Source organism: Chenopodium quinoa, unplaced genomic scaffold (assembly GCF_001683475.1).
Source record: "Chenopodium quinoa cultivar QQ74 unplaced genomic scaffold, ASM168347v1, whole genome shotgun sequence".
In the NCBI taxonomy this organism is placed as follows: Eukaryota; Viridiplantae; Streptophyta; class Magnoliopsida; order Caryophyllales; family Amaranthaceae; genus Chenopodium; species Chenopodium quinoa.
In genome coordinates, this window is record NW_018744062.1 from 551,849 (window position 1) to 578,750 (window position 26,902).

General features: G+C 30.7%; 1 protein-coding gene across 1 annotated transcript; it reads left to right on the forward strand.

The window, feature by feature from the left end:
- The first annotated feature begins 6,131 nt into the window (after window positions 1-6,131).
- Window positions 6,132-8,696, forward strand: LOC110690656 (U-box domain-containing protein 16-like). Its single transcript, XM_021867511.1, has one exon. The coding sequence runs from the start codon at window positions 6,494-6,496 to the stop codon at window positions 8,516-8,518; it is 2,025 nt and encodes a 674-aa protein (XP_021723203.1). The 5' UTR covers window positions 6,132-6,493; the 3' UTR covers window positions 8,519-8,696.
- Window positions 8,697-26,902: the final 18,206 nt, after the last annotated feature.

A 26,902-nucleotide genomic window follows, 5' to 3' on the forward strand; every position in this document is an offset into this window, starting at 1 on the left:
AAAAAATAAACTTTCTAAAATTACTTAGTTCATTTAAACATTATTTAGAAAATATTACAATCAAAATACGGTTTTTTCAACTAATGCCTTTGAACTTTTCAAAAATTCACCAAATACCTTCAAGTTTTTCAAAATTCACCAAATGCCACTGACATTTGTTAATATTCACACCGTGACCTCTGGCGTTAAAGTTTCGTTAGCAATAAAATTTAATTCACCAAATGCTCTATCTTTGTTAAATAATTACACAAAATACCCTTATTTTTTGGAAGTACAATGTCTAGTTTGAAATTTAAGGAAACTAGCAGTTAGTTTTGATTTTCAACCTTTTTTTTTGCATAAATACTCGATACATAGCATATCTCTTATTTGTTTAACCACAAATTTTTAACACCATGAGTTATCAATCTAAATAATCCTCCTCAATGTATGAGTACTTTTGTGTAAGAGTTGCAAACATCCTCTATTCTTTTGAATAGCCTTGTCCAACGGACTTAATATAGCAAACTCAAGCCCCTTTTATGCGGCTTGACAATTAGTTTATAGTTTTATACCCACCCTAGTTAGAGTGTTAAAAAATTGTAACAAAAAATACTCCCTTTGTGTTTTAATAAGTGTTAAACTTTTACCACATAGTTTTAGGCAATATAATTGACTTAAATAAAATAAGAGGCGAGTGGGGGGTAGTTGGAGTATTTAAAAATAATAAAAGAAATATAATGGAGTTAATATTTTTTTTGAAAAGTAATGATTGTAAGAGAAAAAAATAATAAAAAAAAAGTAGTAGATTTAGGTGGCCTGGGAATCAAAGAGGAGAGAGATATTATATAAATATAGTTTTTTTTGCCAAAAAGGAAGTATAACACTAATTAAAACACGATCACATTTAACACTTATTAAAATACGGAGGAAGTAGTGGAGTTAATAATATGTCATGAAATAACTGTGCGTGACATGAGATCCTCATAACAAAAGTAACTTATTATAAGGATCCTCTTCACTACTTTGAACATATAAGGTTCACAAAAAAAGTAAACACATAAATACAGAGTACCTTTTTTAACAAATTTTCCTTTTTATTTTATTTTATTTTTTACGGTTTTCAATTCTATTATTAAATATAGTGAGATAATCATAAATAGTGAAAATAATTGTGCGTGACACGAGATCTAACTTTATTGATATTATATATAAATGTTAAATCTTTAATGACTCTCCTAATTAAAGCATGCAATATTGGTTCTCTATCATGAGAATTTCCTTGTCCTTCATACAAAAGAGATCGACAAAGTCTACCTAACATGTATCTAAACCGAACTTGTCATCTAATAATAGTGATTATGATTTGAACGGAAACATTCTTGCAATCTACCTAATAATTCACATGAAGAGATTCACATAACCTACAATTTTGTCTTTATGTATTACAATGCTTGTGTGTAGTTTGTGTCATCTAAATATGTTTAGATAAGCTTTAAAATTTTTGTTATACCTACCTATATGGTTTTACATATACATCCAATCCTAATTATTAAGCTACATGTAATTTGGGCTCATGCTTAAGAAACTTAAATGTGAAATATTGTGAATATTATCCATGTTAATTATGTTCAAAAAACATACTGTAGTAGTAGTGTGGTACTGTTTGTTATTAGGATGACTTTTTCAATCAATTGGTAAGGAAAACAATAAGCAAATGGAAACTCAAAATTGATCAATTGGTAACTCATCTCATATACTTTTGAATTTTGATTCAAATGATTAAAATTGACAATAAGGCGCTTTGGGTCTTAGGGCTGGCCCTATACATTTGTTTTTGGGCCTTAACACCAAAAATATGTGTTAATATCTGATTAATATCGTGTTATAATGTTAATATCTAACTAGTTTAGGTCATGTGTCATGCACGGTAATTATCAGTGTTATTATCAATTTACAACTATTTAATCAATGAAAAAATGTCAAAAATGAGTGTGAACTAAACTACCGAAACATTTAGAAATGAAACTAGTCATGAAAAAACCGATTAGCTAAATATGTACTTTAAAGTTAAGCATTTGAGCATATAGTTATTTTATGTATTTCAGTGTGGCATTGTTAAAGTGTTATTTTTCTTTTTAACTGAATGAAATTTTTTAAAGTTTTGTACTAACTTTGCGAATAAATTTTCTTTGTACACACTATTAAAATCTCTACTATTTTAACTAAAATTGTGCAACCTAAAATATGATATTATTTCTTATTCAACTTTTCTTCGTCCTGGTATGAACTCTAATTAGATGCCAATATATTTTAAATTATATTTGAGTAATAATTTATATAATAAGTAATAGTTATCAATCAATAAATTATATAGTTTTTGATTGATGTTCTTACGTAAATATTGGTTATCAAGGTAATTCACTCAACAAAATAAGTTATAAAAATCTTATGTTGATAATCTACTGCATATATGATATTTTTCCTAAAGAAGTTATTGTATTTTATTCTTTCTAAAATTAAAGATCTAGATACTCAGTAATAATAATTTTCTTACAATTAAGGTCATTTACATTTTAGTCAATTTTTTTTTACCACATTAAACTTTACTTAAAAGAATATTTTCTCCAAGGTAATAAAACAAAATATATATATATATATATATATATATATATATATATATATATATATATATATATATATATTTAAAGACACATCATACGATGACACGTGTCATTACTGTTTTATCTTTTACTATACAGTTATTGATTGATGATTTTTTATTTTTGATTTTTGATTTATGCAATGCTAAATGCCTTAAATGTTGTACTCCCTCCACTTTTTCTACCTTCTCATATATGGTTCACGTAAAAATTTGGCCATATTTTATAATTATTATAATAGGAAAAAAAAAAAATTATCATGTGGGAATGTGTGATATATTGTTAGATTTGTTACAGTTTTTACTTGTACAATTTTATTTATACGAAATTAGAGATATTATTGGTCAAAGTTGCATGATCTCACAAAACATAAATGAAAAGATAAAAAGAACAGAGGGAGTACAACACTTAAAATATATACATACAAATAATAAAAATCAATTCTTCGAAGAAAATTAATCAAGTTGAGGAAGGAATGCAGAATACCATTATGGTGCTCAATTCAGTCAATTGCACCTATCTCTTTCAAGTATGCTAAGATGCATTAAGCAAAAAAAAGTGGATCACACTTCACATTTCACTTTTATTTTGTACTTTTATCTTGGTTTATTTTCTTCATTCTTTGCTTATATGAGTGCATTGCTCATGATAATAGTTGTTTAGTACAACATACACCCTCCATTATTTCCCATCCTTTTTAACTACTATGCATATATATTAGGATTTTTTAGATTTTAACACCTCACAAAAACCCGAAAATAGTTTTTAACACCTCCATAAAAAATAAAAATAAAAAATATATATATTAACACCACACAATTTTCCAAAAAATGGGTATTACCACCACTTAACTGATTCTGTTTAGAAATCCGTTAAGTGGGCCTATAAAGCCATGTGTCGTTTTATTATTGACCAAAAAATTAAAAAAAAATTAAAAAAAAAAGAAAATTAAAAAATAAAAAATAAATAAATAACCTAAAACTATCCCAGCCACCCCAGCCCCACCACTGCCCTCCCCAAAGCCACCATCGACGAGTAGCATGTTGACAGCAAGATGTCCAAAATCAATAATGATTGCATTTTCCAAAGGAGTAACCCGATCTATCCTTAAAATAATTGGTGTCAAATCCGTTGTACCAAATTTGGGTAAGTTCAACCAAGGAGATAGCATTCCAATTGGGGCAAAAAAGAATAGTCTTTCAAAAACGTTAACTACTTGTACAGTTGTACTATTGCAAAAGATGTAAAACCTTGATTGGGTTAATTGATTTCAATACGGCAAACGTTGAATTTGATACCATACCATGTGATTGTAATGGAAATTGAGTAATTTTACAATCTCCTCCTTATCTAGAAGCAAATTGAGTAATTTTAATTCCCGAATAAGATAAAGTCTAGTAGCAATTCAAATTTGAATGACTTGATCAATTATACTCCACTATTGCATGCATATTTCTAAGGAATTTTGGAGGAACTCATCATGTATACAACCGTTCACAAAGCAAAATTTAAGGGGTTTTTTTTTTCCACACTTGCTCCCAACCTACAAGTATATTTACAAAGAAACTATAGCCTTGGTTATTGTAATTATAAAATTGACACTTAACAACATATGGTTTTGTATGGGAAATTAAATTTACGAGTGTGGTGTAAGATTATATATGAATATGTTCTTCCAGCCTCCCTTTTTAATTTGCCTTATTTTGTTCTCCCATGCATAGAGGTTCAAGTGGTTGTAATTGATTAGAGGAAAACATGCATGACTTCATTGAATTGAGGATGTATGTGGAGGTTGGTTTTTTATTTGAACATACAAGGACTGAACCTTGAACACTTCACCAACACTTGTGTAATATTACTGAATCCCTTCTTGATAATAGTTTAATAATTAACTTTGTAGAATCCATCATTGTTGCAATTTTAACCTAGTAATGCTAGTATCATCATACAAGTTATATCGATAACAAAAATCTTCTTGTTATAAATACGTATTTAAACATATTTGTGTTGTACTAATCCAAATAATTATGTACTTGCTCCATTTCTATGTTTTGCACTATTTATTTGTCCTATTTTGACTAATGTTTGTGATTTATACATAAGAAAAAATAAAGTCTTGTGGGTACTTGTTGGAATCATCTCAATAAATAGATTATTAATTTTTAATTTTTAGAATTTATATTTATTGGTGATTAAAGATATTAGTGATAAGAGATTAGCATTGACATGCGTGTCCAAGAGAAATGGAACAAGTATTTAAAAACGAAGGGAGTACATAATAAAAAGCGTTAAAAAGATTAAATTTGAGTAACTAATAACTTTAAAAAATACTGTTTTGTAACTTCTTTAATTTGACGGATGGATAATATAAGAAAATTATCCGGGCTCTTTAAAAAGTAAAATTTCAAAAATGCCCTTAAAAAACTATACAAAGATTTATGTCCTACATTAGGTACCAAACTTAAATGGTGATGAATGAAGTAGCTAGCCAATTAAGTTGCTTGAAGGCAATGACTAGTCGGATACTCTTGTGTTAGTTGATGGCTTGAAGCAACATAATGGTGGCTATCTACTATTCTACTCTGTATATATTAGACCATACTTGCTTTCATTGCTTTGCTTTCAGTATTGTATGCGCAGCCGTCGCATTACTTTTGCATGCTATAATGGAATTGGTACTAACCAATTAACCAAAGCTAGAAGAGTAGGTACCTCGTGCTTTCTTTATTTTCAAGATGTCACAGGGTTCATGTTTTACGTGCTTTTTTAGCAGTTTAATCCCGTTTTTTAAAATTCTAATTTTTAAGATGTGGATGTCAACTACTATTCATACCAGTAGTTGGTTAAAATGTTGGGATTGTATTCAAAATCTAATTAAGATGAAAATGTTTATTTTCTTAGTTGCTTTCCCATTTTACATTTTTCTACAAACTAAGATATAAATTTCTTAAGCAAAAGGCAAAAGCTAACGAATGTGTCGAGGGCGTTAGATAAGCTACCAAAAAGTAGAAAGATTAAATTAAAATGAATACGAAGTATTAATTACACTGATCGACGCATAATTTTATCATGTTTTCCCAAATTAATACCAGTTTAGGTATTATTTTAAATCCTCATTCGTTAGCAAGATCCATAATTACCAAAAAAAAAAAAAAAAAAAAAAAAAAAAAAAAAAAAAACTTCAAGAATGTTGATACAAAGTAGATAAATGTAACAAACTATTCAATCTTAATTCTCATATTACCTATAGAACATGAACAACATACTTTTTTAAAACCTATTTCAATAATTAAACCTTATCAATTTCGCTTATCTCCTAACTTACAAAACTTGATCGCAAATACTTAAATTATAAATGTATCCATTATTCATTATTGATTATTACCTAAACCTCTTGACAACTATTTGGTCATGCAATTATCACATACGTAGCACAAGTTATTTATAAAAACTTGAATTAATCATACAGCACACAAACATAAAAAAATTTGCACAACCATTCAACTATATTGGTTTGACCAAAAATAATTTTAACAAGCACACAATTAAAGAATAAGATCAATTAAATTAGTAGTAGTGCTAATACCAAACACCTCAAAGAATAATTCAAAAAATTAAACTAAACAAACCAACTTTCATATTTTTAATATCACTGTAATAAAATTATCATTATTAATAAAGTCTTCCATATTTTCGGCTTTAATGTCTTAAAAATTTTCCAATCAATCTACCTTTTATTATTCTTACATAAAAAAACCTTCATTTCAATTTATAATATATGCTTTTATAATTTCATTTCATCTGATTATTACTGAGAATTTTTCTCTCTCTTTCTCTCTCCTCCTCCATTAATGGCGGTTTCTCCGACGATTTTCCCGCAACGCCGGCGACGACCATCTCCGACGTCGTTTCTCTCTCCTCAGCTCTCCACCGCCGACCTCCTCCGCGCACTCCACTCTCTCTCCTCAGAGATCTCCGCCCTCAATCCTCCTCGCTTTCTCTTCAAGCGAAACTCCACTTCGATTATACGGAAATGCTGTCTTCTCGCCGTCATTTTTGAAGAAGTTTTCCGGCAGTTTAATCACCGTTTTTCTGCGCTTTTTTCGCCGTCTTCGCTTCTTTGCTTCGAAGAGATGTTCATCGTTTTACAGCGAATCAGAGCTTTGATTGAAGATTGCTCTAATGGCGGAAGCAAACTATGGCTTCTGATGCAGATTGAGCCGATTTCCAGTAGTTTTCATGAGTTGACTTTGGATTTGTGGACTTTGCTTGAAATTCTCCCCAAAAGTGAGCTGAATTTGAGCGAAGATGTTGATGAATTGCGGAATTTGTTGATCAAACAGTGCCGTGAAGATAAATCGTTTGTTGATCCTTCCGATAATCGATTGCGAATTGAGGTTTTCACCATGCTTGATTCGATTAAGAAGGAGATTGTTCCTGATCACTCGAAACTCGCCGAATTGTTCGCGAAACTCGGAATGAGCGACTCAGCGAGTTGCAGAGAGGAGATCGAGTGGTTGGAAGACGAAATTCAGTGTCAAACCGACGAGAAATCAAAATCAGAGGTGATTTCGTTGATCGGACTTGTGAGATACACGAAATGCGTGCTTTTCGGCGCTTCTTCAAGCAAAAATTCCGACGAAAATTTTCTCCGGAATTCTTCGTCGGAGGCGAATATTCCGGCGGATTTCCGGTGTCCGATTACGCTTGATCTGATGTCTGACCCTGTTGTTGTGGCTACAGGACAGACGTACGATCGAACCTCAATTATGCTTTGGATCGAATCAGGTCATAACACGTGTCCCAAGACTGGTCAAACATTGGTCAACACAAACTTGGTGTCTAACAGAGCGTTGAAGAGCTTGATTGCTATGTGGTGTAGGGAGAGGCGGATTCCCTTTGGGGCGGCCGAGAGTAGTGAAGGTCAAAACGGCGTCGCTTTGAATAAGGCGGCGCTCGAGGCGACGAAGATGACGGTGTCGTTTTTGTTGGAGAAGTTAGGGTCTGAGTCGCAGGCGGTTGATATGGTTAACCGGGTTATATATGAGCTTAGGGTGTTTGCTAAGACCGACTCGGATAGCCGAGCTTGTATAGGGGAAGCCGGGGCAATCCCCTTGTTGGTAAGGTACTTGGGGTTGGATCATCCGAAGCTACAAGTTAATGCTGTTACAACGATACTTAATTTGTCGATTCTTGAGGCGAATAAGGCTAGGATCATGGAGACTGATGGTGCGTTGAATGGTGTAATTGAGGTGCTACGTTCGGGTGCAACATGGGAAGCTAAGGCCAATGCGGCTGCTACAATGTATAGTTTATGCGCGGTGAGTGCTTATAGGAAGAGGCTTGGGAAGAAGACTCGCGTTATTAAAGGATTGCTCGAGCTTGCTAGGGAAGGGCCTACGAGCTCTAAGAGGGATGCCTTAGTCGCGATATTGACCTTAGCGGGAGATAGAGAGACTGCAGGGAGGTTGGTTGAAGGTGGGGTGTTGGATATGATAAAGGAGGTTATGGTCGAGCTACCAGAGGAAGCAATGACTATTATGGAAACGGTTGTTAAGAAAGGGGGTTTTGTTGCAATTGCTGCAGCTAGCCATATGATCGGGAGACTAGTGGCCGTGTTGAGAAGTGGTACCGATAGAACAAAGGAGAGCGCGATTGCCACCCTAGTAATTATTTGTCGGAAAGGAGGAGCAGAAATGGTGGCCGAACTAGCAAGGATAACAACCATTGAAATGACCATTTGGGAGTTGATGGGTACAGGGACTGCAAGGGCTAAGAGGAAAGCTGCCTCGCTAATGCGAATACTCCGGAGGTGGGCAGCTGGTTTGGAAGGAGATGTATTGGAGGAGTTCTCTATGACCATGGCATTACAATGAATTCATAGTATGTGCCATTGTCGTTTAATTGTACAAAAACAAAGGTAGTTTGTCAAAATTCTTTTCTTTTTTTCGCCTTTGAATTTAATTCCGATATCATTTGTACATGTCCTACATAGTTGTAATTGTTTCCTTTGATCATTTATACACAAAACATGTCAATAGTCATTTGTTTTTCTGTTGTCTGAATAAACATAGAACTTCTTGTTTGTTATTAGCTAGCTACACTTGTTCCACCAAAACCCTTTCGAGATAAACACAACACTAAGCTGTACTAGCAGTAACTTAAAATTCAGAACTTGCTGTTTGTGTGAAATTAATCCTGGAAGGTAGTCCGAATGTCTGATGAACATTGAGTTCTGTTTTTAACTATCGAAAGTTTGCTTCAGTTTTTCTGCTATGATTTGGTCGAGTTTACTGCAGTGTAGCACCTGTATTAGATTTCTAACTTGGTTGTCCAGTGGCTTATGCTTCTGATAGAAACGAACGTTCTGTTATGAATCGTTAATGTCTTGTTAGATTGCTAACTTGGTTGTCCAGTGGCTTATGCTTCTGATAGAAACGAACGCTGTCTTATGAATCGTTAATGTCTTTTTCCCACACCGAAATTCAGCTAGTGGACGTTCTTTGAATTAAGGCAACAAGTTGTCTTGTATTAACTGTTGCCAGCCTCGCCGCCTCTGGCTTTCTCTAAGCATGTCTGAGTGAATATGAAGTTAACTTATTCATGTAGACAAAACCTATGCCAAGTAGAAGAAACAGTGTTCCTTTATCTATCACCAAACTTCTCTGTATGCTGCAAAGTTTCTCATCTATTCTTTGACATTTCTTCTCAAGATAGCTAAGACCTAAAACAAAAATGTGAGGAATAATGCAAATATTTTAGTATTTATGTTTGGAGCATATTAATTTCGTATCAATTGATCATGCATTCGAAAGTGTAGGTTGGTGTAGTTGGTAAATTGGTAGATTAGCCTGATTCTTACTCCGTATTATATTTTGAAGTCACTGAGTGAGTATTTCCTTTATTCTCCTGTCCCACTTTCATAAACCTAATCTATAGATTGATAATGGATTGGATTGTGAATTTTGTCTTTTATGCGAGTTTTATTTATGTTATCTATTATTCGGGACAATTATTATGAGATAAATCAAACTATTAGTTGAATATGAACCTCAACCGTTGCTTAATTCTTCTCATATAAGTTATACAGTATACAAGGTAGAAAAACAATTTTTGACAATTGGAAAAATATTCTCCACTAATTACTTCCTTTTTCTTGGTGCTAAAAAGTAAAAATATTCTCCACTCTAATAGAATAGGGAATTAGGGATGCTTTATTAGTCATTGCTCATTAATTTTTTCCTACATCACCTTTTTTTTAAAAAAAAAAAAAGTAAAATGAAAAAAAAAATGAAATTGACAATCCCAATACCAAAATCTACTTGAAAACATTATCTGCCTACTCATCATTGACATGATAAAAAACCTTTATCCAACATAAAAATAAATTTGACATTTAAAAAAAAAGAAAAAGAAAAAAAGAAAAGAGGTGGGTCATATGATATGATATGACGGCCCAAACTTCGAATTAACTGAATGTGCCGCCAACAATGTTAAATGTTACAGTGAATGCCATCTATTTTTGTCTCCCACCTAAATTAATTAAAACCCAACTCTTTTTTTTTTTTTTTTTTTTGGTACTCTTTTTGTCTTTCTTTCACGCGGTTATTTTTTTGGATCTCTACAATGTCTCTAGTCTAGCCTTTTGAGCTTAATAGGTTTGATTCTATGTTTCATTGTTTGTATTTTACAACTGCACTATTTTCTCTGAAGTGTGAAGAAAAGAATATTTCTACCATTATGGTTAAGGTGTCGGCAATCCTCAATTTACAAGCAATATTTTATAATTTCTCCATTATTTGATTTTTGTAGGAGTGTATGATTTGGATGATGCCTCAAATTATTCTAATATTTCATGTAATAGGCTTCATATCACATGCCCAACTTATATCTTTATTTTAATTTTTAGCATGTACTAATATGATAATAGCTCAGTGACTAATATTTTAGAGTTTAAATCAATTTATGACGGCTCTTCTAAATGTTTTTTCGCACCATAATAATGTAATACGGAGTATAAATTTTGATTTTCTTGATAAAATTTTATTTTATTTTTAAATAGAGTAAAAGAAAACATGATAGTTAATACTAGGTGAGAACAATGAATATTACTTGTACGTGGTAAAATACATATGACAAATTTCTATTTTGATTGGTCAAATGTTTTCATACTTCTTTCTCAGGGAGCTCCGGTTTGTATTCATGTTAAACAAAAAACGTTTATACAGGGACAACTTTGTAAATAACTCAACAAAATATCCCAGTCATTATTAATGGGACCTGTATTTTATAAAATGTATTAACTTATTTATAAAATTGCCACTTGATAAACACTTTTTTACTTATGATCATGAAGATAAAATTGTATTTTTTTTCCTACACGATAATAAAAGATCTTGACCAAGCTTGTGAATTTATACCTCCATCGCTCAAACTACCTTATGAAAAGACAAAGTAAATATCTTTAGGAAAAGCAAAAGCTTTACAAGGTCCCATTTAAAATTGACACTTTGGGCACATTTGAAATAATAAGAAATGATTTATCACGAATTTGATGCAACCTACCACAACATTGTTCGTATTAGGTCGTGAGAAATCAACATGCCAGGTCAAACTTCAGCCTAATAAATATTTTCTATGCATCGGAACTATATATATATTGCGTGACTCGATATTTAGCGCAATATAATGTCTAATTTGATGGCTTGAATTGGCACGAGACCATCATGTTGTACCATGATGAGTCATGCTTGATCGATAATAGGTGCTATAATACTATTATACGAAGACACGAGTTGAGTATGATCAACTACCATACGCCCATTTCTAGGTGTAAGGCTTTCAATCCCCCCTAAAGACACTTTGAGGGTTTTAGTAGGGATCTCTTACCCTTCTTCCTCACTTAAAAGTATCCGACCTGTAAATACCGGACGAAAAAACCGTAAGCATTGAGCTACAGTTAGGGTCTTTCCCCTTACCTTCAAAAAAAAAAAAAAAAAAAAAAAAAAAAAAAAAAAAAAAAAAAAAAAAAAAAACTCTAGGTATAGGGCTATACCAAGAATACAAGTGTAACTTTGGACGGAGTACCTTTTTTGCTTGTACATGAGTGACAAGGCTTATAAATTGGGTAAAGAGTCCATTAATTATGTAATTCATGCCTAATTACATTAAGGGCTATTGTGGTTGTTGATGGAAACATGAAACAAGACCTAATTTTCTCATTATTGATACGAAAAGTCATTTATAACATGCATATATTTCCTCTACTCCCTTATATGAACGTGGAAGCGCAGCCATTCCACCCTTATTTAATGATTTCTCTATTCGGACCAATGACTTATTTGACTAAAATTAGTATCAAAGAACCATTGGAATTGTTTATGACCACCCCTATGTGAATGTGACCATTCCAATAATAGTAGGTTTATTTAATACTTGTAGCAATAATCATCGTAAATCATTTGGCATAATCCCAAATAGATTATTCTCTACTTAGAATTTTTAGACGCTACCTGTTAATTCAATTTATACTTATAAATGAAACACGTATCAAGTAATCAAGTTAGACCCTTACACGCGACTTCTAGCACAAGTCGCCCTTGAGCATTTTAATAAGTCACCCTAAATAATTTTGAAAGTATTGACATGCATGGCTAATCAATGAGAGCATATCCTGTTGACCCAAACAGTCCAAATCAACCCTTCAATCTAGCAAGTTTGGTGACAAAGTTGGTACAGCCCAATCCATTCTCCTAACTTAAAATGGATGATTTTTAAAAGAAATTGATTACTAAAATCAAAGATACAACCCATTGCAAATAAGAATTTGGGTTCAAAACTTCTTAATCAATCTATTAACTAATACTAAAACAAAACGTTGTTAATTGACACCATTCCTTCTTCAAATTGTACACATTTGACTTTGACATAATTTTTTTTTTTCTCGCAAATTTGCTATAATGATGTCATTAAGTTTTTGATTTTTTTTTTTATCTAGTAAACCATTCATATGCTTTATTCTTTATCCCTACCGAGTCTTTTTTTTCATATTAATATTTCAATGTTCAAAAGTGTTCATTATGTTTTATTTTTTTGGTATATTGATAGAGTATAAAACATATTCTTGGGCCTCAACCATCAGTTTAAGCTTTTGGTTGAATTGGTCCTTTAACATGGTATCAGAGCCAGCGTGACACAAAGGTCACGGGTTCGAATCTCATCCACCTCCACTTTCAAGTGGAATATTAAGCGCTGGGTATGAGGAGAGCCCATGCTGCATCCACACTTCTAGCCCAAACGGGCTCTCGTGTGAGGGGGAGTGATAGAGTATAAAACATATTCCTGGGCCTCAACCATCAATTTAAGCTTTTGGTTGAGTTGGTCCTTTAACATATATTTTATAAGTAATATGCTTATAGTAGAAATTACTTACCATGTATACTAAAAAATTAGAAACTTTCTATCTCCATATTATAAACAAATCTTACAATGTGTTTTGTTTAAAATTTTGCATCACACAAGAACTAAACTAGTATATCATATAAAATAAAACCCTTACAAACACTAATAATTGAACGACATAAATCTTTGCAAAAAAATAAATAAAAAATAGGTACAACCGATTGCACATACGATTTTTATGTACCGATTTGAGAAGGCCCAAAGTGAGAACGAGTGCGGACATAAATGTAATGAACTACCACAAGGCCCATCTCAATGTATGTTAGCACCGACACGGCTTGTATAGCTGACCCAAATCCTATTCCCCCAACAACACCAAAGGTGGCACAGCATTACTTACTACTACGTACGACTACTCGTACTTTACAAAAAGTCTCCTTTTAAAACCAAGCCAAAAACACGATTACACACTGTTTCAAACCACCTCACTTTCAACGAACTTTCATAATATTTATATTAGTCTACCTTTTACTTTTATTTGTCATACCTCAACCACCCCTTGTATTAGATTTTCTTATATAAATCTCAACCTTAGGTTATAGCACCTCATTTTATTCCATATTTCATTTCATTTTTATTCTTTCTTCCTCTAAAAGAAGCTTTATTATTTTATAACTACACCAAAATTTAAAAAATCTCATCATCTATTAATCTTTATTTCAAAGTTGAAAAAATGGCATCAAAAGTTTTGTTTATGTTATCATTGCTAGTATTATTGGTTACTACTTGCCATGCAAGGCCACTCTTAAAAGGGTTTGCTCTAAATAACAATGTTTTGATTGGGACCGCCTCAGCTCCGATCTTAAACATTGCTCTGCCTATGCAGTTTTTTAAGGCTGCCGTGGAGCAACCATCTTCGCTTCCAAGTGGTGGCAATGCTGGAGGAGGCACAAACCTCGACGTTGAAGATAATAACAACATGAGCAAGTATAACAACATGAAGTTGAGGTCATTGGTTTTAGCTGCCCTACCAAGGGGCACTAAGGCTAATTCTGGCCCTAGCAAGAGGCACAATGAGTTCAATACTTAGAAGATCATAAACAAGCTCAAGTTTATCAAGATCATATATTTTTTTTAAAAAAAAAAAAAAAAAAAAAAAACTGACCAATACTATTCTTTTATTCATTCTTTGATTTCATAGTTGTTATTAGGATTATTATTTAATCATTCCTTTATTCTTTAGTTAGATTTTGACACTTTGTATTTGTAAATTATTTATGCAAATTCATTATATACTTGGTAGGTGATACAGTAGAATTGAGAGGAAAAAAAAAAAAAAAAGTTAAAGCATATCATAGTGATGTAATAGGCTGATTCCAATACCTACTTTTTATTCGAATATTGGACGGCATGTGAAATATAAACAACATTTTCTCATATGTCTATCTTTGTCACTTCTATAATTAAATCATCCTTTAGTTCTCGTTGGCAAATTGTTTTCGACTTATTAATTGTTTTGTGTAATGGAAGTGATTTTATTGATTAATATAAGTTTTGTTAGTTTGATTCACTAGTTGTTTTTATTACGTATATATAGTTAGTTTTCGACTTATATTGATCTAAATTGATCTTTTCGGATCAAATATGATTGATTTTAGTTGAAAAAATAACCTTGTCTTATTTATAAACTTTTTGAGTAAGTGATGATTATTGTTGATATTGATCGTATTCACAATTATTTGCATGATTAGATAAGATTCTATTTCTTAAGATTTAGTGTACAAGTATACTCTTCCTAACTTAATTAGTCTACTTCTAGTACTATATAGTCAAAAGAACTTATAATCCTTATTAACTAGATGTAAGCTCGTGTGATGCACGGTTCTAGTAATTGTTTTATTTAATTTAAAATTGTGTATATTTATGAAGATCATTCATTAGTTATATGGATAAAATTCCTAATATCATAAGATCTTTTTTTAATTTTAACACTAAAGTTATCTTTTGTTGTTTTATTTATTTTATGTGACGCACTAGACGCTTGAATTTAAAATCCTAAACCTTATTCACTAATTTTGCTTATGTGAAAATTTAAATTTTTAATTCAAAAAAGAAATGACAAATCTCGTTTTTTAATTGATCAAAATAAGTCTTTTGCCTATGCGTTTATTTAATATACTCGTTTTGTTTAAAATGTTAGTCTCATTTATAATCGTTTAACTATAAAATATTATGGGAAATTAGTCATATGAGATTTAGTTTTATTCGTCTCGATGAGTACATTATTAAAATCAGACTTTTACAACATTTTCTAGGGAGAGATTAAAAATTTGCATCCATATATGTAAAAAAAGATAATTATTACTTAGTTTTTTTTTTATTATTGTTTTTTCTTAGAGAAGATAACTATTGGTTTTTAAAAGTAATTTAAATTTTAATTATTTACTATTCGTTGTTTTTACCTATGTGTCAAAATTCTTAAATCTTATTCGTCACTTTTGCTTAGGTGGCGAGTAAATTTTTTAATTCTAAAATAAATTATTAATCTAATTTTTCATTGGACAAAATAATACCTTTTCTTATGTGGCGCGTCAAATGCTCCCGAAAAATGCCTACTTTATTTATATATATTAGATTAGAAAGTGACGTTTTTATAAAGTAGTAACTAATCACACCAAAAAGCATATAATATGATGTGCAAAGAATAAAGAATAAAGATGCACCATATCATTAACCTAATAATTATGATTTTAAAAGCTATTAATAATTAACTTGTATCATGCAAAACACACACACACAAAACAAAACAAAACAAAAAAAAACTATTATTACTCTATACAGTTTCAGTTGATATGTCTATTTGGAATATTTACAGATATAAATGAAAATGAAATTCCATCGCTATTTAATTTTTATATTTGGAATCTTTTTATGAGAAAAAAATTAAATGGTATAAGCATAAAGGTTAAAAACTTAAAAAGTGATGGAGGGAGTATGTATTACTCGATCTTGAGATGAATCCATAAGAAAATAATACTTATACAGGATTTTGTTTCAACATTTTATTCACCGCGTGATTTCAATATCAGCTATTTATAATCATGTCGTTGATGAATTAATTCTTTAATGACATTAGCTAGAACTATTTAGACTTTTTTCAAAACATAACTATTAGTCATTAGAAAAAGTTGGCTTTTTTATTGCTAATGAATGGACACTATTGAATAGTTATAAAATAAGATAAGAAAAATGCATTGCACCCGTACATACACAACTTTATTTGTATCAACAATGACACACGTAAACTAGGATATGAACAAACAAGAATGATGGCAAATACAAAATTTCAATCCAAGTTTGATTAATATTCAAGAATTATGACATAATTTAGAAGATAGAAGAATTAATTTATCAACATGTGTATATGTGAAATAAGTGCATGGATGGAAATTTCAATAATTCAATTAGTCATAGTTTAGTTAAAGTTGAACCACAAAGTTTTGGCCCTAATTTGAAGATGGAAGTTATGTTTGTTTTTTTTTTTTTTCATTGAACTTCATGAATAATAACTTTGACTTCAATTTTAATACCATATCAATTAATTTCTTTTTTATATTTATTTTTATTAAAAAAAAAAAAAAAAAAAAAAACATGATTAGGGGCCAGTAACCAAGGCAAAGGCTGTTCCTTGTTTTACACGTTACATGTTGACTGGCTAATTCAATTATTTAAATAAATTTTTAATTTAAAAACTCAACAAAAATTTTGGCCGTCAAACTTGACTAAAAATTAAGTATATGTCACATTTTATTAACAAGTATTTATTTATTTACTGTAAAAAAGATATACAAATATTGACTTTGGTGACTAGTAGTGGGCCGATCTAATCCAGTCCAGGTTGGCAATTGGTATATGGTATTGGAGGACCCGCTTTAATTAATATTTGATCCAATAACACCCATTTAATTTTATTTTTCTTTTTATTATTTTTATTTTATTATTAAAAGTAGGTAAATTGACGGCAACGTACAAACCAAATAACATTCTTCACTCTTGTAATCTTGTATGAAAGGAAAGGGTTGTATTTTAGAAGAAATCGAAGACACAAATTCTAAGATTAAGATTTTAAATTTCTTTTACTAATTCCGGTAAAATATGTATGTGAAAACTCGAACGTAATTACTCCCTTCGTTTCATAATGTTAGTCCCCTATACTATTTTGCGCGTTTTAAAAAAATCTACCCATATTAAATATATTTCATTTATAACTTGATTTTTTTTTTAATTAATTGATTGTGGATTGATGACATGACTCTAAGTAAGGAAATTTTCACCTTAAATTATGCAATCATGGCTTGTGCTTTCCTAATGAAAAAAAAAAAGGTAAACTAATTATGAAATATGTTGTACTTTAATGTTAGATTCCAAATATATTTATTTTCTTATTTTATGTGATTGATTCCATACGGGACTAACATTATGAAACGGGGGGAGTAACATGTAAACATATATCTCGTATTGACTACATAGTATATAACATCTTAAATTAGTTATTAGGTTGTTTAATAGAATTTAGTTTCCCTTCTAATAGACAAGTATTAAGCTCATAAACTTTAAATTTTCATGCTCCAATCCAGTTATACATACACGAAGAATCATAATAATGATTTATCAAACTATATAAATTAAAAAAACTTCTTAACCTCAACAAATATTGATTGTAGGCAAACATACAAAAACATAGGAAACCACCCGAGATTGCAAGTGTTTTATAAGAATTCTAATATAGAATATTTGATTAATTAGTAGATATTGTGCAAATATTTTAGGTTAAGGAGAATAAGATCGTAATATTTCCGATCTTTGTGCAAATATTAGTATATTTGTTCACTAATTTAAATTTGGTAAGGATCGAGAACGTCTAATCTAAAAGTTAAAGAAGGTGTAAGGAAAAATGTACAATGAGATTGGGAAGATTTGATCCGACTCTCATGATTTGAATCCTTTCATTTCACTAACTTCAATCAGTGAATTGTTATAGGCGGGGCTTCACTTTAGCTGCAGACTATTCGAACCAATAATAAAGCCCATTTTCTGTTATAAAGGATACAAGTAATATTTTGTCACAAAACCTACCTTCTCTAATGTACAATTTATAGTTTAAGAATACAATTGAAGATTTTATATTCAACTTTGTTTATTTCACCCTTTTTTTTTTATTAACCCAAAAAAAAAAAAAAAAAAAAAAAAAAAAAAAAAAAAACACTTAGGATGTTATCTATCAACTATTGATTTGTAAAATAATCGAAGATATGGGCTTTTTCGATGGGGATTTATTTAACTTTTCATCATATCCATTTCAGCCCTACTACAGAGAGCCTGGACCAGTGGGCCACTATCTATGATGAGCTTTTGGGCTTGAAGTATTTCTACTATCACTCCTATTAAGCCTCAAGACCCACAAAAAAATGTTTTTTTTTTTTTTTTTTTTTCCTTATGGATGAGAATAACAATTTCATTAATGTATAGTCTTTCAACATCTACAATAATAATATAGATTTGTAATTCTGTAAACCACAAATTTTGAGAAAAGAATACAACTTTTACAATCAAACTCATTTTAATACTCCACTACTTCAAACTTGATGCAAGCAATTTGTTGATCTTGCTTTTACTAGACTTATGCTTGGTTCAGTTCACGGTTCACTTAATCTAATCTAGTTTGGTAAGCAACCGTCTTATCAACCGAAATGAAATTTTGTGCAAACTTTGTGTAAGACTATGTTTATTACAAGTGCCATAAAACCATTTTTTCCAGGAAAATATTTATTTCTATTCTCATAGTCTCAATTGTCAATGAATATATTATTGAAAAGTTATGAAAAAAGCCAAGTACTAGAGATGCATTAACTTGAATAATTACAAAAATTACTTAACAAATCTACATACAAATTCATTATAACGTTTTCTTTTGGCTCTTACCCAAAGCTCCAAACGGGATTGTTAGAGTAATAAGACGAATATTAGTGGGACATTTAACCTATATTCAAGTTGTACATTGTAATGTTCGTAAACCATGGATGGTTGTAACTTGTACTTGTACCGGCCAATTTTTGAACTAGACAAAACAAAATACGGTCGACGGCGACGGCGGCTGCTAGCAACAAAAATGACTCAAGTAACACTATATCTTGGCAATCTTGCACGTTCATGAAATTAAAGTTACAAAGATACGGACATCCGTTTCCACTTTAAAATTGCTAAATGACAACAATTTAAAAAAAAAAAAAAATAGAAATGAACATTATTATAACTAATCTTTCAATTTTTTTTCTTCCTATTAGCTCACTACATATTGCACGATCTTTAGTGTACATATTGCGCGGTTTGATTAGTGTATTTGTCTTTATAACATTAATTAGATTTGATTGTAAATTATGAAAAGCTAAGGGCATGTTAAACTTTACTTAATTTCACTTAATTTCAGTTCAGTTCAATTCAGTTCACTTCAGTTCAGCTTTTAATTTCCCTGTCTCATAACATACTCAGTTCAATTTAGTTCAGTAAATGTGAACAGACCCTAATACATGAATATTATACATTGAGATTGAGATCAACCTAATAAGATTTTACATGCTATTTATGTCTCTCTCCATCCCATTACTATTGATAACTTTACGTTTTTTTTCACTATTTATGTATTAACTTTAATCATGGTTTTTTTATAACTTATAATAATATATAAATGTAAAATTTCATAATATCAGCTTTTTAAATATTTTTTTAGAATAATTATATTCACTCTATATATTTAGGGTCAAAATAATGCATTGACAAGTGTGTCAAATTCGATTGTGTCAATTATTATGGAACGAGAATGGTGTATGGACAATTAAAGTTAAAATTCTTTTAGTTTGATCCATAAATAATCTATCAATTAACTAATACTAAAACAAAACATGCTGACATCATTTTTCTCCAAAATTGTACACATGTCGTTTTCTCATATAAAAATTTTCCGCCTAAATGCTTTATGATATCATCTTTATTTTTAAAAGCTAAACTATTCTATTGTTGCTTTGAAAATTGTTTTATGAATTATGACTAAAAAAATCAAATAGATGCTTTTAACTACTATACAAACCTGTTAATTGTTGAATTGGAAGCTAAAATAATAATTTTGATAACATTGGTTCTAATTGTATACTGAGTATTTTTTCCTTCATATTTCATTAATATGCATCTTTAAATAATTTTCTTTCAACTATTTCAATTATTAGTTGTAAATAATGTGGTTCATATGTATCCTGAATTGTAAATTGTTTTCATATATATATATATATCTGATTCTAATTTTTTTATTTACAATCTAATGCAAACGAACATAAGTTACAAAAAAAATAATTCTAACCGTGCATCGCACGAGGATAATCTAGTAAGTGAATATAACAAAAAATAAATAAAGATAAGTATAAATATTTTCTCTATTTTTTTTTTTAAAGGAGTTTCTCTAAATTAAAGTTGTTAAAATATCACAAAAAAATGTTATTGGTATATATTTATGTTGATCTAAATGTAACTTCTAGAAATGGACATCAATGAATAAAATTTTTGTATACATTTAATGAGACAATTTCATCATGGTCCCAAAAATGAACAATAACATGTTAATGTTTTATAAACTAATAAATAAAATAAATAAATAAAATTCCAACCTATTTTCCTATATAAAAAAATAAAAATTTAAAAAATCCAACATATTAACATGTAGTCTTTGACGCAGAAGTTTTAGGCTTTAGGTGTATATTGTACGGGTATATTATAGGGGACCAACTTATGATTATCTGATCCTCTTTATTTATTTCTGAAGCATATTAAATCCAAAATAGTTACAACCCCAATTTCCAGAATTGAAAGATGAATGTCTTTTAATTACTGACTTTTCCAGGATTTCAAGCGTGTGGCATCACAACCCTTGCCACTATCTTCTCATCACAATATCCTTTCATTTTTTTTCCTCCATCAATTACATATAGGATATGATCAATCGATTTTTTCTTGAAATGAAAAGGTTTACAAAGGTTAGGACAATCTTATATTTATACTAAAATAGAAATTCTCAACAGAATTAATATAGAGTAACTTTTAATCACGACTATTTACATGCAAATTAATATATGTTGCTGTGTCTGTATGTATGTTGTTACATAATTAGCTTTTTACGTGGAGAAATGACCTAGAATTTGCCAAACATTATCATTAAACTTATTGAGCCTTCTACGGACATTGAGCTAGCTTGACCCTACAACATTTCATGACGATTAAATTGTTCTATAAAAATATTAATTAATTGTTACAGTGCATAAGGTAACGTCCATTTCAATTAAGTAATCCAAAAACTACGAATTTTGTGAAACTTGGCACATATATTTTGGCTACTAATGAAACTTCGGTGTCAATTAGCTAGGTCAGTTCGTTGGTTGAAATTTTGGATATGATATCAACCTAAGCTAGTTCAAAACCTGTCTACTCATAAACTATTTGTGACTTTTTCTACACCAATTAATAAAGTTCAGATCAATTTTAAAGTATATGATGTTTTCCATTAATTTAATTATTCAAGCTAGATTTAGACAAGTTCATTTCAATTACTTTTAATTAAACTCACAATGAAATTTAAATATAATTCTAGTGCATCCATTGTGAGTGTGTTTTTCTATGCTCTCTTCATATAGAGATATGAAAATATCCTTTTATTTTTCCCTCCATCAATTACATGTAGGATATATATGATCAATTTTCTTGAAATGAAAAGGTTTACAAAAGTTAGGACAATCTTATATTTATACTAAAATAGAAATTCTCAACAGAAATATTATAGTGTAACTTTAATCACGATTATTTACATGCAAATTAATATGTTGTTGTGTCTGTATGTATGTTGTTACATAATAAGCTTTTTATGTGGAGAAATGACCTAGAATTCGCCAAACATTATCATTAAGCTTATTGAATCTTCAACAAACATTGAGCTAGCTCGAACCTACAATATTTCATGATGATTAAATTGTTCAATAAAAATATTAATAAATTATTACAATGCATAAGGTAACGTCCATTTCAATTAAGTAATCCAAAAACTACGAATTTTGTGAAACTTGGCTCATATATTTTGGCTACTAATGAGACATCGGTGTCAATTAGCTAGGTTAGTTTGTTGGTTGAAATTTTGGATATGATATCAACCTAAGCTAGTTCAAAACCTGTCTACTTTTAGGGCCTGTTCTCATTGACTGAACTCAGCTGAACTGAACTGAACTAAACTAAACTGAACTGAATTAAATTGAGCTGAACTGAACTAAACTGAACTGAGCTGAGCTGAACTGAACTGAATTGAGCTGAGCTGAATTGAACTGAACTGAACTGAAATGAATATTTTACAAGAAAAGGAAATTAGAAGCTGAACTGAACTAAACTGAACTGAACTGAACTGAATCGAGCTGAACTGAACTGAACTGAACTGAACTGAACTGAACTGAATCGAGCTGAACTGAACTGAACTGAACTGAATTTCAACGTAAGAGAACATGCTCTTAAACTATTTGTGACTTTTTCTACACCAAATAATAAAGTTCCATTTTAAAGTATTGATGTTTTCCGTTAATTCAATTATTCAAGCTAGATTTAGATAAGTTCATTTCAATTACATTTAAGCTCACAATGAAATTTAAATGTAATTCCGACGCATCCATTGTGAAATCGCATTTTCTATTCTATTTATATAGAGATATGACAATATCAATTTAGGATTTTAGGGTGTCTCAAAATCAGTCTCCACACACACCTTACGTTACCTTACACCAATACACCATACACCTATAACAAGTGTATATGTCAAAGTTAGGCTGTCATATAAGTGTCAGCTTCAAGATTTAGAATAAATGGTCCTTCATTAGTACAAGCTAAGCTAACTTAATAATAAGGTTGTACGTGCTTCTCATACAATACTGGTCCAACCAGCTCGATCAGTTGTCAGTTGTACGTTCTTGGTTACCATAGATTGGGGTAACCTAATGTACTATGATGGTCCTAAATTTAGCTTGGTCGTTTTTTTTATTGGTCTGAGTCATTTGGTCTTGGACTTTGACCATATATTCATGCATGTTGGTTTAAGTCTAGGTTGGACTGGATTAGACCAAGAACTAGTTAAGTTTGGTTGTTTGTTAAAGAGTCGTTCCTTAGCTTCTTGTCGTTGATTTTTATTTTTTCTTGAACACATCCTATATCTTATACTTCCTCCCTTTCTTAAAACATGCAACAAGTTGACTTTATACACTTAGTCACTCATTAATAAAGTCAACTTGTTGCAAGAGCAGACTTCATAAAATTTTGAATTTTGCATCCAAGCATGTTTTATCGAAGTATATTGTATACTATTCCTATTTCTTATTATTGGCAATTAATGACTTTGCACGGATCTATAGGCAAAATTTGTTTGCAAGTGTATGTTAAACAAAGAAAGAAATATAAGATGCATGCGATGAGGAGATGAAAGAAATGATAACTTAATACTCCCACCGTGTTTTAATAAGTATTACAATTTGACCAAATATGCATGGCGAGTCACGATTTTGACCATCAATTTATCTAATTATATGTTAGTAAATTATAGGAAATTTTTAAATATGAATGTATATACATTCTAATAAATCAAACAATAACATTTAATTTTTGTATATTAATAAATAATCAAGTCAAAATTATTATGTAAATAGTGAAAAAACTTAAATTGTAACACTTATTAAAACACGGAGAGAGTAAAGAAATATCATATGTTATAAAGTATATAATATGAAACATTCTTTATTGACAAAAAATGTTGCTAATGATCTTATATGAAACGGAAATAGTACTATTTTGAACGATTATTTAAGTACGGGAGAGGATTAAGGTTATGTGTATCGAACTACTAATTCCCACAAAGTCATCAAACGCTCTAAACCCTCGAAACCAATTTGTTAGAATAAGGCTTTGAAGTCGACGTCGACGAGGGTTGAAGATAAGAATCCAAGAAGCGGCTAATTGTAAAGAACAAAAATTAGGCAACAACCTCCTAGCTAGCTTACCAAGGGGGACCGTGGGGCTTTATTCTTCAATTCATATCATTCATTCAAGGCTTCAAAGAATCAAATTGCTTTGATTTGTAAGTTGCAAATGTTATTTCTTTATTGATTTCTCTCATTTATTGCCAGCATGGCATATAGGCATGAGTGCATGACTATGGGACTTTTTCAACGATCATAAATTACAATAATTCTTATTATGTGGATGTCAACTAGTTTAGTTAGTTCGAATATTGAGGTGAAACCCTGGTTAGAATTGAATCATGTTTACATCATTGCCTTTGCGATTCTATTGACTCTATATATACACCAAAAACCAAAAGTATGATAGATCCTTATATATTAATCTAGACTCTCTATGTACAAACCAAAAAACAAAAGTAGATGTTAGTCATTTGTTGTATACTGATACCTCTCACATGCTAAGTCAGCCCAGCTCCATAATATAATTATACTGAACCGGTACCTCTCACATGTTAAGTCAGCCCAGCTCCATAATATAGTTATACTGAACCGATACCATGCAAGCCTGTTTGGTTTTATTCCATAATAGCTCAGAGTAAGATAGATATCTCAATTAAGACTCTAATCTTTTACCCTAAAAGTATGTACATGAGTTTATGAGTTCATGTATGTGACAATAGAGTACTAAATTTGTAGACGATTGGATCTACTATAAGCTATATAGTGTTAATTATAATATCTTGGATGGATTAGATAATAAATCTCATTTTAAGGCCGTGGTTGTTCCACGACCTAAGACCTAACACACCATACCATCTCAATGTTGCATGAATTTAATTGAGTAGCTTTGAAACCCTTAAAATCCAACATAATTTTCAGCTGAAATCCACCCTTCACACGAGTGAGTGTTAATTGTATGGTACTTGAATCACACAGAAAAGCTAATTATTTATTCTATCAACGATAGTTCGTTATCACCATTCTAACTTATTTCAACTTGGTCCCCTCTAATACAAGTACGTATATAATATAAGATTATGATGAGATAGATTGAGTACGTATATCTCATGAATAGTCCAACCACTACATTGTCACAATAACAAAAATTAAATTTATATTATATAAATCTAAATGTTTGTACTTCGTATATGGTTTCATATGAGTCTACTTGCGTAACATACCATACCCTAATGTTCCTGCACCAAATACTTCCTGCACCAACAACACGTTTGGACATAAACATCAATGTCATTTTTTTCCTTTCTTAGAGAAAACAAATTAATGGCGACGACAAAACTTAATTTTGTGCTATTTCGCACCACACGTGTAACACAAATCCCATTTTCAAATATCACTGTATGATCAATAACACAATCGATGTTCACACTTATTACTCACAAGAATTTGTTGTAACATTAGTATGTACGATGTATATATTGATAATTGGGAAGTGTTTCTCCTCCATAAGAAATCATGGAGTATCATGAAAAATACATCATATAAAATCAATTTGTTTCAAACTATATATGTGTGATTCGGGTCATCTTTGGGTGGTGACCGGTGAGTTATCTAGCTAAACTTGAATCTTTGAGGGCATTTCTATTTATCCTATAAAATAAAATTATTCAACGTATATAATACACTTAAATCAATCATAACAAATGGCATGTAAGTAGTACTTAGATAAAACAGGACGAGGAATATTTTGTACCCTAGAAATATGTATTATTGTAGCTATACAAATATCAATCTAATAAAAAAAAATTTACTTCACCCATCATATCATATCATATCATATAACTAATATATAAAGCTAAACTTTTAGCCAGGTCACGACGCAGCGACACTTGACATTCTAACTTTTCGCCAAGTGTCGCGCCACGTTGGATAGATTTAAATACACTTCATAAGATTTAAAAGTTAGTTTAGAATTCTATTTTGAATCAAATTTTGATAGAATTTTAGGATAAAATTGTTAATTTAGAGTTTTATTTTCAATAAAATAAAATTTGAGTGTCGCGCCACGTTGGATAGATTTAAATCGACTTCATAAACAACTCGGGCATCGCACGGGACACAAAACTAGTTTTAATATTACGAGAATTGAAAAAATATTCTACGAGTATAAGACCCTGTTCTTTTGAGCTTCTGGCAGATTTCAGCAGAGCAAAGCAGATTTCAGCAGGGCAGAGCAGAGCAGAGCAGATTGAAGCATCTATTTTTAAGTACTATTTTTAAGCAGAGCAGAGCAGAGCAGGGCAGAGCAGATTGAAGCAGAGCAGAGCAGATTTCAGCAGAGCAAAGCAGAGCAGAGCAAAGTAGAGCAGAGCAGGGCTGACCACTTTTGGTAATACTTTTTTTTTTGTACGTGCGACCGTGCGAGTTGTAAGTCTGAAAAATAATTACAGTGGACAATTAAGAGGAAAATTCAGTTAAAGTAAATTAATTAACAAGCTGGCAAAATTTATTACATCGTCCTAATTTTAATGGAGATTTATAAACTACAGTATATCAACCAGAAATTAAGACCTGAAAACTGGTTTTGAATATTATTTACTACGAAGTACTACGGAGTATGATTTATTATACTCCAAAAATTAAACCAAACGGATCTTACTAACGAACGCCTCCGGGGCGTTGGATAAGCATTTAAAGTACTACCAAAAGTGGTATAAATTTGGGAAAGCATCACAAAATCACGCGTCGATCGGTGTAATTAATGTTCATTTTAATTTAATCTTTCTACTTTTAGCTAGCTTATCCAACGCCCCC

Bases quoted from the DNA above. Each gene is read 5' to 3' on its own strand.
- LOC110690656 (XM_021867511.1), top strand. From the start codon at position 6,494: ATGGCGGTTTCTCCGACGATTTTCCCGCAACGCCGGCGACGACCATCT.